This window comes from Pseudorca crassidens, chromosome 3 (genome assembly GCF_039906515.1).
Source record: "Pseudorca crassidens isolate mPseCra1 chromosome 3, mPseCra1.hap1, whole genome shotgun sequence".
Lineage (NCBI taxonomy): Eukaryota > Metazoa > Chordata > Mammalia > Artiodactyla > Delphinidae > Pseudorca > Pseudorca crassidens.
This window is the reverse complement of record NC_090298.1, coordinates 31,971,697-31,985,754: the sequence shown is the minus strand read 5'-3', so window position 1 is coordinate 31,985,754 and position 14,058 is coordinate 31,971,697. Positions and strand designations below refer to the sequence as shown.

Below are 14,058 nucleotides of genomic sequence, written 5' to 3'. Positions count from 1 at the left end.
TCTCGGTTTTTGAATCAAGTTCAGACCACCTTATCCTTTTCCTAAAGTTAAAATGATTTGGCCAATTCCGCAGCTTCCTGTAGTTGAGCCTTTCACTGAATTGTCTTAATGAAGCAGGAAGTCTTGGAACTGGTTTTCAGAATAAACATCTTCCAAAGGGCCGTCTGAAACACTAACCGTGATCGGTGTGGTCACTTACACTGGAGAGGGGATGGCCCAGGGGAGCAGACGGTGGTCTGTTCCTTGGAATCTCTGAGTTCTTGCCTCCTTTTCATCACACCTAATACTAAAGAATTCTTTTTCCAGGAGCCTTTCCTGACAGGCAGGGAAGCAATAACTTATGTGAAAAAAAAAAAGAAAAACACCTCTTGTCAAAAATAGAAACAGAATTATGAACGAGGGAAACGCTGGACTTCTAAGGTTCCACTGTGACCCCATAGCTGGAGCTGCCACTGTCGAGGTGCAGGGGGCAGGAGGCAATCTGTGCAGGAGGAGGGCTGATGAGCCCTGACCCTCCCCAGCCCTTTCTGTTCATTCCTCATCCAGGAAGACGCCATTTGAAAGTACAAGGTGATATTCAAGGTGTCTTCCTTTCTCGACCTGACAAATAATTCTAAGTGAATTGCTTATACTGTTTTGCATAATCATATGTAAATTGAATCAATTAAATACCCACCAAAGTTGTCTTGAGACATAGGATGTTCTTGCATAACCAGAGGTACAAAAGTGTCCATTCCCCAAGGTGGGAGGGCTCACTGATGTGTAGGAATTCAGCTCTTGAGGACAAAAATGAACTGTCCTTTTAAAGAATTGTTGAAACCTAATGCAGTAAGCACTTCCCATCAGCCATGAAAACTGATCAGCAATTAAGGGCAACGCACGGCTATACGATCTCAGCGACAAACTCTTTCTAGAAATGACAGTCTAGCAATATGAACTGTGATTCAATACAGCCCACGATTTCCTTTAAAACAACAACAAGGACTAACCGATTTCCTGCTGCAGGGCACTGTTGAACAAAACACCACAGTGGGTTTCAAAAGCGAAGAAATCGCCAAACGAGGCATGCCTGCATTAGATTAGCAGGCCTCCCGCTTGAAGGTAAAAACTACCATGGGAGCAACACAGTGAGAAGAGGGAGACATAAACAAGTAAGAAAAATATCTGCACCTCCCAACTGCAGGCTCTGAGGGATTCACAAGGACGCTGCCACACTGTATGGGAACAATTGATCTGCTAAGTCAATGAATAGTACAAACTAGATAACAGAAGGAAAGTTTTGATAACCCAGAACCCAACCTGCAGACACCAGCAAGCGCTTTAGAAGCACTCAGTTACTCCATGCTATTGAAACCAGTCATCACACAGCCTTCACGAGCACGATGGTCAGGGAAGGGTCTTTGCAGTTGCTGGTGATTTGCTATCAGCTTCTCTATATGGAGAACAATAAGAGCCATGCCAAATAACTAGTTGCTACCAAAGAAATAAAGCAAGAGGAAAGTTAAAATTTAAAGTGAGGCCACCCCAATCTATTGATGCATAGCAATGAATGATTACGTGACAATTATGTATTTCTTCACGTATGAGCATGTGTAATGTAACGCCACAGTGTGTTCACTCAATGCTGGTGAGGAAGTCGGTGTCCTTTTGAAATCCTCTTAATCTAATGGAAACAACTTGTTAAGCTTCTATCAATAGGACGTTTGTGGGGAATAGGGCAGATGAATAATAATTTGATGTTTTTGCTTTGTTTTGTTTTGTTTTTTGCGTTACGTGGGCCTCTCACTGTTGCAGCCTCTCCCGTTGCGGAGCACAGGCTCCGGACGCGCAGGCTCAGCGGCCATGGCTCACGGGCCCAGCCACTCCGCGGCATGTGGGATCTTCCCGGACCGGGGCACGAACCCGTGTCCCCTGCATCGGCAAGCGGACTCTCAACCACTGCGCCACCAGGGAAGCTTTGTTTTTAAGTGATTGTGGCTCTGATACACACTACTTCCAAAGGACAAAATAAATAAAGTGAGGTCACCAAGGAAATTTCTGTTCATTACATTTCTATTGGTGCTTTTTAAACTAGTTGTCATATATTTGCCCACTAAATGATGCTCTGAGCAAGGTACTGATTGACTATTTATCACGTTTCTGCTGATTGCGTTGCATGATCTTAGGTGGAGAGGACTGGGTAGTTATTCAAGAGAGGAAACCTTGCCAGTAGGAGAGCATCATCTCTGGGAAGCACGTCATCTGTATGAATCAGGACAGGTTTCAGAAAAGATAACTGTGTAGGGAAGACAGGAAGAGAGCAAGCTGGTAGATGACAAATTTGTCTTTCTGCAAAGTGACTGTTGTCTGGCTTTTGAGGGGAGGGGGACCCTGACGGTCTCAGCCCTTACCTGAGAACACCAGTCCCAGAGCCGCAGTCAAAGCGGAACTCCACGTGGCCCCCTGCCATGTTGATAGACAGGAAGTCTTTGCTGCCCGTGTCATAGCTGTACAGGAGGACGCCGTCACCCGAGTCAGGCCAAAACGTGATCTCAAACGCCATGAAGGAAAGGTAATGCCTGGGCTCCAGTGGCCAGGGTGTTGCAGCGTAGGACCTCAGAGACTCTCTGAACTGAGGAATGGTCAGGGTGAAAGCTGAAAGAACAAGCACGTGGTTAGAAATCCCTCCGTGCCAGAACCAGCATCTTCTTTTCCTCCTGGGTACAGAACTAAACTCTGTTTCTCAGCTGCTCTGAAGATAGGTGGGTGGTGTAGCTGAGGTCTGGCCACTGGAATGTGGGTGGGAGTAGTACACAGAATTCCAGGTCTGGCCCCTAAAGCTTCCCTCCATCCTCCACTTGCTCTTTCTTCTTCCCCTGCTGGCTGGATGCAGGAATCAGTGGAGGAGTCTAAGGCCCCAGCAGAGCCACTAGAAGGCAGGCGTCTGCGTCCCCGAATGACTACGTGGGGCAGAGCACACTCCTCCCACTGACCTTCAGTGATGTGAGCAAAGATCAACTGTTAGTGTGTTAGGCTACAGAAATATGAGGATGGTGTGTAATGGCTTTGGCTCACTCTGACTCACAACGCCCTCTTCTAGGTGACGAGAAATTTGAGATTATACAGTGTTAAAAAAAACTTTTCCCCGGGATGGTGTCTTGGGGCCAAATCTGAATCACTGGCAGAAAAGTTAAAACATGTTCAACCCTGCTTGGGTTTTCCAAAATCTTTTAAATCTTTCAAAATTTCCATTATTATATGTGTGTATTTGTGTGTGCGTGTGTGTTTATATGTATGTATACGTATATGTGTATATATATAATCAATATATACAGTATTGAGAGGTAGAATAATTCGGCAGAACAGTACAAAGAGAAAGAAACATCACATTGTTAATGTTTCTGTGTGTACCTTCCCAACACTTGCTCTGAAACCATCAGCTATTCTAAGGAGCCTGGGCTGTGAATGCTTCAAATTCTGACACAAACTACACAAATCTAGGCTTTTCAAAGCTATTTGAGGGCCAAGATGAGCCCACCACAGCCTGGCCCAGGAACATCTTAAAGAGAACTTGTCTTTGGCTGGTTTGCCACTCTGACACTTGAAGACACTCCAACCTGGTTAAAGAAAAGATTCTCCCGTCCCTCCCAACAAAGCAACATTAATCCCATAAAAATATATGGGACCTTGCTAAAAGTACACTGATGAAAAATTACATCAACATGAATTAACAATGCAGACAAATCGTCATCAGCTTGCTTCTTTCTCACCATCTTCACAGTGTCGACCTCTAAATCCCAGGGGACAGAGGCAAATGTAGGAGTCAGCTTTGCTTGCTGTGCAGGTGCCACCATTGATGCAGGAGGCTTCATCGCAGATTCCACTGCTGCATTCCCCTAAATACAGAATGGGAATGACAAAGCCAATTCATCACGTGAGCCAGTCCCAGACTGAGCACGCCCACAGCTCACGATTCTGAACAAATACAGTTCACGCCCCACTCCTGTTGATTTGCTCCTCTGCACAACTGCAAACCAGCTTTCAGGATGAGTGGAACTTCCCTTCCTTTTAATTTGATTTTGGTTTACTCTTTATGAAGGGCCACAGGGATGCTAAAACATGGCCGACACAGTAAATCAAATAATAAATAACTGGGCAATTTTATGACCACTGACAGGGATGACAGAGTTGTTTCTGCCTGTAACTCATCTCGCTGTTGTTCTCACAAGAGTGTGTTACCATCCCTCCAATGTCAGCAGAGTGTTTATGTTAAAAGCGTTCTCATTTGTTTGGCCCCAATTACCTTAAGTGCTGCCCGCCTTCTTGGTTGAACGTTGGGTCAAGCAAGATAAGCACAGAAGGACGTAAGGAGCCTTGTCGAAGCTTATTAACTGCCCTGGACTGTCAACTCGTCTGTCTGGAGCGGGGGGGGGGGGGGGGGGGGGGCTCCATAATACCTTAGCAGGGGGTTCCCGAATCTCTACTTCTAAACTCAAGGTTACAGTCTTATGAAGGACAGCAAGGTGACCGGAAGTAAAAAGTGCTGAAAGGTTCAACATCAGATGGGTTAGGTCTCTCTACCAAACACACATCGGAGAGACCCGTGAAGGGTACACTTGGTCATTTTCAAGTGTAGGTCACCAGATGAAGTGAAAACAAACTGACTTTTCCCAGGCTGCTTTTCTTCTGCTCCTTTGCTCTTCCTTTTCTCCTTGTGTATAAGAAATAAATTAGGCAGATGGGCCACAACCTGGCCCAGAACTACAAAGGTGAGACCAAAGCCCTTTTTCTCGGGATGGAGGCAAAGGGGTGCATCTCTGGTTGAGCCGCGAGGGGTCCAGCTCTGCGTCGCACAGTCTCCAATGTGACGCCCGTGGGAGCTGGTAGCCGCCCCCCTCCACCCCTCTACCACCGCCCCCCACCGCCCCGTGAGATGAGGAACCCTCGTGGCCTGATTGTGTCATCTCAACAGGGGAGTCTCTCATCCTTTCGTCATCAGTCATCTATTTTTGTTGAACGGATCCAGTCGTTTCTTTTCCGAAAGCCTCCTCAGGAGGAGGGGGAAGGGCTTGGCATACCGTGTACCCAGGGGAGGAGAGCCACTCCAGGAGCTGATAACAGAATTCGATTACAGCCCTTCCAGATGGCTTGCCCCTCCAGCCAGGTGGGCTGGCCTCTATGAATTCCAGCTGGGGGCCACTGGAAGTTCAGGCAGAAGTGACGGTGGTCTCTTTTTTTTTTCAGCCACAGCCCTGAGAACATTGCCAGCAGCCACAGCCTCCATAGAGAGGCCAACTTGAATTTAGAGAGCCAAACTCTCACAGGTCCCCATGCTGCACCGATTTCTGTGGGCTGGGAGGCTTTCTCAGAGAAGGGCTGGTCCCACAGGAAGAAGTGGAGTCCTTAGCTTATCTTAGATACACATGGGGAAAATTATTTTACAAATTTGCTTTGTAACTATTTTTTATAGGTGGGAGTTGACGGGGAGGGGCGTTGAAAGCCAGCCAGAGATGTTTACTGGATGAAAGCAGTGTTTCAGCAAGATTGTGCTGGCAATGGTATGCAAGATTGTGAGCCATGGGGGTGGGAAAGAGGAGAGAAATCCTACGGGGAGGTAAACTGCGGCTGGAGAGGGTGATCGCAGAGGAAATGGAGAGAAAGTGAACAATCAAAGACGCATAGGGCAAGCAGGAGTAGCCAGTTCATTCTAGAAGTTGAAGGTGGAAGGAGACTCCAGCATAACCTCAAGGCTTCTAGCTGGGAAGACCAAAAGGAGAGTGGCAAGAGGAAGGAAACGAGGGAGGCTGCGAACAGGACCTGGCTGCCAATGAGCAGCGCAGCTGGCTTTCGTTCAACTTAAGCATAAGGTGATGGTGGAAATATCTGCTGCTGAGCCCTTCCTGCACACAGGTGAGGGCTGGAGGGGCCGCAGCAAGGTAGGGGCGACCCTGATACCAAGCACATATGCGCTCCTTGAGAGAGGACAGGATGGAAGGGCCCCTGGAAATCCCAGGGCACCAATGGAGGGTGAGGAACTGGCAGAGAAGACAAAGGGGGAACAGATGCAGGACACAGAGGACCCAGACAAGGTGGGTTCCCAGAAGCTCAGGGGAAGCAAAAGCCAAGAGAGGAGTCAAGTGAATACCGCTGAGAGGTCCAGGAGGGGTTTGCAAAGAAAGAACCACTCACAGCTTGAGGGGAGCAGCTTTGCTTTGCAGTGGAAGGCAGAACCCCAGCACAGGAAGTTCTGACAGGGGGCCTGGAGGGTTGCTGGACTCAGGTTTTGAAAGAGAGGAGACAAGTCCCCAGGGTTCCCGAATCAGAAGGGTCCAGGCTCACGGAAACATGGCACTGGTTGAAGCTGGAGAGGACCTGAGTGGGTGTGAATAAGCTAGAGCAAGGCATCCATGAACTTTGATGGGGAAAAACCTTTATCTTTATTTTCCATGATCTCTAACTGGACTTGAGTATTTCCCTTACTTATTAAGGGAGGTAACGAATCTCCAGTATTAGCAGTTCTTGTGAATTGTGCCTAATGGACCTGAGAATGGGGCGAATCACTTTCCATTTGCTGCGGGTATCTCAAAACATCATTTATTCTCATCGCTCCTTTGACAGCATGGTCGTTACTGCACCCACCTTTGAAGAATCCTGTTCTTTAATGCTTTATAAAGAAGCACATACATTATTATAATAACAGAACTTTACTATATAGCTTTATTGCAATATAATTTTTTCCTATCATGTATATTTATTATCTGCATTTGAAAACATCCTTCTTTTTTTTTTTTTTTTGCGGTACGCGGGCCTCTCACTGCTGTGGCCTCACCCGTTGCAGAGCACAGGCTCCGGATGCGCAGGCTCAGCGGCCATGGCTCACGGGCCCAGCCGCTCCGCGGCATGTGGGATCTTCCTGGACCGGGGCACAAACCCGCGTCCCCTGCATCAGCAGGCGGACTCTCAACCACTGCGCCACCAGGGAAGCCCTGAAAACATCCTTCCGAGAAGAGGTCCATAGATTTCACCAGACTGCCAAAGGGGTCCATGGCATACGAAAGCTTAAGAGCCTTGGGTTATTGAGAAGTGACAACCTCGGCAGCAAGGTCCCAGGAACATAGGGAAGGATGGGTGCAGAGTGTAGATGAAAAGGTTAGTCTGAGAAAGGAGAACTCTCAACTCTGAGAGTAGGAGGAAGGAGGTGCCAGGTCATGTGTACAGGGAGCTGGCAGGACCGCATCAATATATAAAATAACTTTTATTGACACTGATACTTCCTATACACCAGCTGTTATGTAAGTTTACGCAAGAAAATGAAGTGAGGGGCAGGAGAGAGATCAGGCTCCCAAGGAGGGAAGAGAAGGTGGAGTGGAATACACTAAGGAGCCCACGGACGGCGAGGAGCCTCCCCGCCCCTCGCCCCCCAATCCAGCGCAACAGTGAGGCTTGTCTATTTCCCATCCTAAGGATCTGTCAAGTGTGTCACCACTACCACCCTGGATCAAACCACCATCATCTCTGATCTGAACTCCTGCACAGCCTCCCAGCTGGTCTACATGCCCCCTATGAAGACTCTTTCCATAAAGCTGTCTATAGTCACAGGGATCATTGCAAAACACAGACAAGATCATGAGACCCACCTCCCCTCATACTCCCACTGGGACAGGGCATTTCCTCTGCCTGGAATGCACTTCCCTCTCATCTCTGCTTTTTAACTCCTACTCTTGCTTCAGATATCAACTTCACATTCCAGCCTCAGAAATGCTTTTCCTGACCCCCAGCCCATAAATCTCCCTATTATACATTAGTATTGCACCTCCCCTTTGTAACAGTCCAAATTGTAATTTTACATTTATGTCTGTGATGTTTATTTAATTAATTTGGTCTCTCCTAGGGAGAGTTATGACCGGAGGGATGAGCTGAGATCCTGTCTTGTTTATTGCTTTATCTTAAGCACCCAGTGCTGTGACCAGCACAGGAGCTTAAATCAGTATTTACCAAGTGGAAGAAAGAGTAAGGGAGTGATAAGCCAGAGTGAGACCCGTGGCACCTGCAGACCTCATGAGTCTCGAATAACTTGGGAAGTTGTTGGCTCTGTGACACTGCAGGGCGGGGATCCAAGAAGGGATTGGAAAAAATGAGTGGTGGTGGCTTAGGTTGGAGAATTTCGGTGGAAATAATAAAAGAAAAGTCTGGGCCAGAGAATACAAAATTTTGCTGAGATTGCTGACTATTCTAGAATGTGAGTTCACACAGAATCCAATAGCTGGACATAATTTAATGAAGGAGATGAGGTGGGAGGGGTCGAGTAATGAAAGGCCCCTTGGAAACAGGTTTCTTGGGTTTGGGGAGGTGGGACAGAGAAAAAACCGTGGTTGAAGCCGGCAAGGCCAAGTTAGAGATCAGAGGGAAGGAGCCATGACTTGCAACTGTCCTCACCCTCTTCTGGAAGCCTGCATCTCCATGGGAAATTAACCGCTGTTTCCAAGAGCCCAGTCTCCCCCATGGTGAGACTGCATTTAAGTTATAGGAACTTGAACTCCAGAGGACTTATTCAAAGGAAAGCAAATATGGAGGTGAGGAAGGATAGCCAGCCCTGTTCTTGTACCCCAGAGGGGAAAATGGGAAGAAATGGAAAAAAAAAAAGGCCATGTGACCAATGCCTGCCACTAAGGTTGACAGAGAGCAACAGAATAATCCAATAGCTGCCCCCAGGGATCCCAGAGCCAGCAAGGTGGGTCCTCCGGGTTCATCTGCTCCATGGAGAGGTTAGTATTGTACAGGGTGAGAATTTAAAACGCTGTCAGAAACTGGCCCTTACTCAATTTTGCAACTTCTTAACTACCTGTCAGAGATTACAAGACTGCCAGATCTGTCCTTCAGGGCTGTTTCCCTGTGAGTTCAATGAAGAGAGAAGAAACAACTTATACCCTGTGGATCGGTAGAGTCAGAATATTAATAATAACATCAACAACAGGAAACATTTACAACGTATTTGCTATGTGCAAGGCTTTATTCTAAGTGCTCTATATGCACCGTGACTCATCCGGACAAAATAATCTTATGAGGCAGGTACTATTTATAGATGGGGATATTGAGTCTCAAAGAGGTTAACTGACCTGCCAAATCCAAGCAATTTGCCTTCAGAGTCCAGACTCTTCAACAGCACAGGAGACTTCTCGTGGGCTTGCTGGTTCTCACCTTACCACAGCGGGAGCCTTTATAATAGCTTTAGTCACTACTGCTGTTTGCTTTGACCAAGTGATCAATTGAGGGAGAAAGTAACATAGGGAATAACAGGTGGAGAGTAATCTTTTCCTTTCAAGTAAACTCCATCTTTTGTAGTTTTAACAATGGTGTCACCTTTAGGAGTGAGAAAAGTAGAAGGAAGCAATTTGAAACCAATTCGGGAGCCTCTGATGTGGCAGATGTGGTTAAGAGGGCAGGCACTGGTGCCAGAACTGCTGAGGTCACCATTTACTAGCTTTACCACCTACTAGCTGTGTGACCTTAGGCAAGTTACTTAACTGTTCTGAACCACCAGCTCTCATCTGTAAACACTAAGACTAATCACAGCACCTACTTTGCAGGAATCTCGAGAAGATTAAAGTAGTTCTGGATGGTGGCTACATGTAGTAGGTGCTCAACTAATATTAGCTACAAAACAAGCAAACTGTACTTGGAATCATGAAGATGGAATCCTAGCTCTGACTCAGAAATGGAGAGAGGGCGGAATAGGATCATATGTGGTAGAGCAAACACAGGCAAATGTGAATGGTAGAGCTAGATTGTGCGCACGTGGTATTCATCATGCATTCTTTCAAAATGACATCTTGAAGATGGAGAACAAAGAGACCCAACAAAGGAACTTGCCATTTCTTGCAATAACAATGTCATATGAGGATGTGATGCTCAGAGTTGTGGCACCATCTTGGGATTATGAGTGAAAAACAAGAGAACCACTGAGATACCAACCCAGAGTTCTAACGTCATTGAGTCACTGTTAGGGACTGAACTGCGTCCTCCCAAAATTCATAGGTTGAAGCCCTAACTCCCAATGTGACTGTATTTGGAGACAGGGCATTTAAAGAGGGAATGAAAGTTAAATGAGGTCATGTGAGTGGTCCTAATCCAATTTGACTGGTGTCTTTATAAGGAAAGGGAGAGACACAGGATTCAAGCACAGACAAAAGGCCATGTGAGGGCACCGTGAGAAGGTGGCCATTTGCAAGCCAAGGAGAGAGGCTTCGGGAGAAACCAAACATGACAACACCTTAATCTTGGATTTCCAGCCTCCAGAACTGTGAGAAAATAAATATCTGTTGTTTAAACCACCCAGTCTGTGGTATTTTGTTATGGTGGCCCTAGCTGACTAAAACAGTCATTGAATTAACCAACCTTAGAATTATCTATCTGCTGCCTTCAGTGATGGAATAAATGTCCTTATTTCTTTAAAAACAATCCTAGTCTTTTCAGCAAATGGTGCTGGAACAACTGGGCTTACACATACAAAAAAAAAAAAAAAAAAAGAATCTAGACACAGACCTTACAACCTTCACAAAAATTAACTCAAAATGGATCATAGACCTAAATGTAAACATGAAACTATAAAACTCATAGAAAATAACATGGGTGAAAACCTAGATGACCTTGGGTAAGGCAATGACTTTTTAGATATAACACCAGAGACAGGATCCATGAAAGAAATAATTGATAAGCAGAACTTCATTAAAATTAAAAACTTCTGCTCTGTGAAACACAATGTCTAGAGGATGAGAAAACAAGCCACAGATAAGAAAACATTTTCAAAAGACACATCTGACAAAGGATTATTATCCAAAATAAGTAAAGAACTCTTAAAACTCAATAATAAGAAAACAAACAACTCAATTGAAAATGAGCCAAAGATCTTAACAGATACCTCACCAAAGAAGATATACAGATGGCAAATAAACATGTGAGAAGATGCTCCATATCATATGTCATCAGGGAAATGCAAATTACAACAACAAGATACCACTATGCACCTATCAGAATGGCCAAAATACGGAACACTGACAACATCAAAGGCTAACAAGAATGTGAAGCAAAAGGAACTCTCATACATTCATGGCGGGAATGCAAAATGATACAGTCCACAGTTTGGTGGTTTCTTACAAAACTAAACATACTCTTACCACATGATCAAGCGATCACACTCTTGGGTGTTTACCCAAAAGAGCTGAAAACTTATGTCCACCCAAAAACCTGGATGTTTATAGCAGCTTTATTGATAATTACCAAAGCTTGGAAGCACTCAAGATGTCCTTCAGTAGGTGAACAGATAAATTGTGGTCCATCCAGACAATGGAATATTATTCAGTGCTAAAAACAAATGAGCTATCAAGCCGTGAAAAGACATGGAGGGAACTTAGATTCATATTACTAACTGAAAGAAGCCAATCTATTCAGGCTACATAATGTATGATTCCAACTATATGACGTTCTGGAAAAGGCAAAACTATAAAGAATATAAAAAGATCAGTGGTTGCCAGGCGTTGGAGATGGGGGGAGGAGATGAATAAGCAGGGCACACAGGAATTTTAAGGCAGTGAAAATACTCTGTATGATACCATAATGATGGATATATGTTAGTATACATTTGTCCAAACCCATAGAACATAAAGCACTAGAAGTGAACCATAATGTAAACTATGGATTTGGGGCAATTATGATGTGTCAACAGGGTCATCAATTGTAACAAATATACCACTCCAGTGGGGGATGTTGATAATTGGGGGGTGGGGGGCTACGTGTGTGTGGGACCAGAGGGCATATGGGAAATCTCTGTGCCTTCCCCCAAATTTTGCTGTGAACCTTAAACTACTCAAAAAATAATCTTAATTTAAAAAAAGGAAAATAGAAAAAAACCACAATCTAGTTCTGCCCTATTTTAGATAAGTTCTTTAACTTTTACAAGTCCCAGTGTCTTCATGTGTAAAATAAGTATAATAATAATCTCTACCTCCTCGAGTCAGTATGAGGAATAAATGAGAGGGCGTCAAGAACATGTTCGGCACGGTGGTCAAGAATTGGAATGTGGCCATTTCTTTTAGAAGCAAAGAGTATACGAAAGATCTTTCTACATTATTGTGTTGGTTCTTCCACTGGACTGGGTGAAGAAGGGTGAAAGGGCTGAATTGCTGTTGCCTTGTCAGATGAGACCAGGCTACGTTTCATGAAGAGGGCCAAGATGACAGCAGGACACAACCAAGGGTTTGGTCCACCCTTGGTCTTATTTACCACGTCTGAGTGTTCAGATTCAAGGTCATCATGTCTTCAGAGCACCAACCTCACCCCTCAGGCCCACCTCCCTCCTAAAGCTCTGCATTAACCATCTGCCTAGGGTTGTAGCCCATGAAGCTTCTCCCCACCCTGGCCCAAAGCAGAAAGGCAGTCCCACGAGAGCATCCCACCCACTGGGCAACCACTTACCCACATCAGCCCCGCTGAGTGCCTTCCCCAGCGGCCAGGGCCTCAAGTCCATTCTCTTCCCATTAACAGTGAGTGACTGTACACAGCCTTGAAAGCCTCGGTTTGTCCCTGTTGCTCTCACCAACCAGTAAGCACGGGGAGCCCCACCAAGATAGAGAGGCGTCTGGAAGGTAATTTTACTGTACTGGCCCTTTAAGAAAGATGGAAACAGTAACTCACTACACAAAGTCAAAAGCTAAAACACAACAGGTTTTCATGAGGGACATGGTTAAGATGCAATTTATAGCACCAGTGTTTTCTTCCATCTGTATTTAAGTCACTGTCCTACTGGAAAATTAAACCCACGGTTACCATAGAAAACCCAAGAGAGCTTCTCAGAGGGCTGTCTTTCGAGAAGGGATGATTTTGGAAGCTGGAAGGGAAGGGAAGGTGGGTTAGAGCCAGGAGCAACCCAACAGGCAGTGTACCATGATGGGCATCCCGAAAAAAAACTTTCTCTTTCCAGTCCTGACACCAATTTACTGTGTATCTTGGATGGGTCATAGGGCTATTCTGTGTCTCAAAAGGTGATAATACTAATTTTGTGTATACGTGGGCTAACGTTTACCCTTTTACTGTCCTAGTCACCTTTATACTATATCCTGCAAGAGGCATTTGAGAGGGAGAGGGAAATTGCCAAGACTGAGTTGCAAAATATTTTGAAATTTGCTCATGGATACAATTTTTTTTAAGTGTTATTACAGCTAAGTAGGGACATTTCCAATCTTAGACTAAACCACAATCTGGATTGTAGATTTTGAGGTTACAAAATACAGAGCTGAACATTAGGTGGGTCAGAATTAAGGTGCTCTTGGTTGTTGTTTTTATTGCAGAAATATCTCATTTGCTTGGATTAAAGGGTAGAGACGGAGGTTGGCAGAAGGTATGCTGCGAGAAGTTATAAAATGTCTAGAATGTAAGCCACTGAAATGTAATCTATACCCTTTATACTTTTGTTATCAATAAGTAAAACATCTCATCATTGCTTTTCTAATGAATAGATAAGAATCGTTTGTAAATAGTATATTAAATGTGAGCTAGGCAGCTTTAAAGTATTTACAGTGGATTTTAAGGATTAATTCTTTGCCAGCCACTGGCATATAGCTTTCGTGAGCTGAATTGAGTGCCCTGTTGGCTTATTTCACCAAGATCCTCAGGATTTACTTCTTCTGGATCCCTTCCTCACCCTTCTGGCCCTATTCCCTGATCCAGGACCACAGCAGGAGCCCGACAGCTAAATCCTTTTCTCCTTGTTTGGAACATTAAGTGCATCAGAGGGGTGGGTAGCTCCTCTGAAGCTCCCTTCACAACATCCCAGGCAATAGTCTTTGAGCCTCGCCTTTACCTTCCTCTAATGAGGGTTGTCTTTGGGCCTCTGGAGGCTGCTTTGCCTGCCCATGCAGAGAACTGGTGGTATCCTGGAGTCTGCAGTTCCCTGGCACAGCCCTTAACAAGTTTTAATGGGTGCTTAAGTGTGAAAGTCCAATTCCCTTGCTTTGGGTTGGCATCACTCCGCGGTACTACTTACACGCCAGAGCTCCCCTGTGGGATCAGGCTAAAGCCAGATCC

At 45.3% G+C, this 14,058-nt stretch overlaps 1 protein-coding gene across 3 annotated transcripts in view; it reads right to left on the bottom strand.

The window, feature by feature from the left end:
* The window catches only part of EGFLAM (EGF like, fibronectin type III and laminin G domains), a 170,560-nt gene that overhangs the window by 29,706 nt on the left and 126,796 nt on the right, over window positions 1-14,058 (bottom strand). For all 3 annotated transcript variants that reach the window (XM_067730551.1, XM_067730552.1, XM_067730553.1), the window contains exons 13-15: window positions 12,451-12,640; window positions 3,750-3,875; window positions 2,391-2,634 (exon numbers count right to left, since the gene is read on the bottom strand). In XM_067730551.1, coding sequence (XP_067586652.1) covers window positions 2,391-2,634; window positions 3,750-3,875; window positions 12,451-12,640 — 560 coding nt within the window. The remainder of the gene's footprint in view (window positions 1-2,390; window positions 2,635-3,749; window positions 3,876-12,450; window positions 12,641-14,058) is intronic.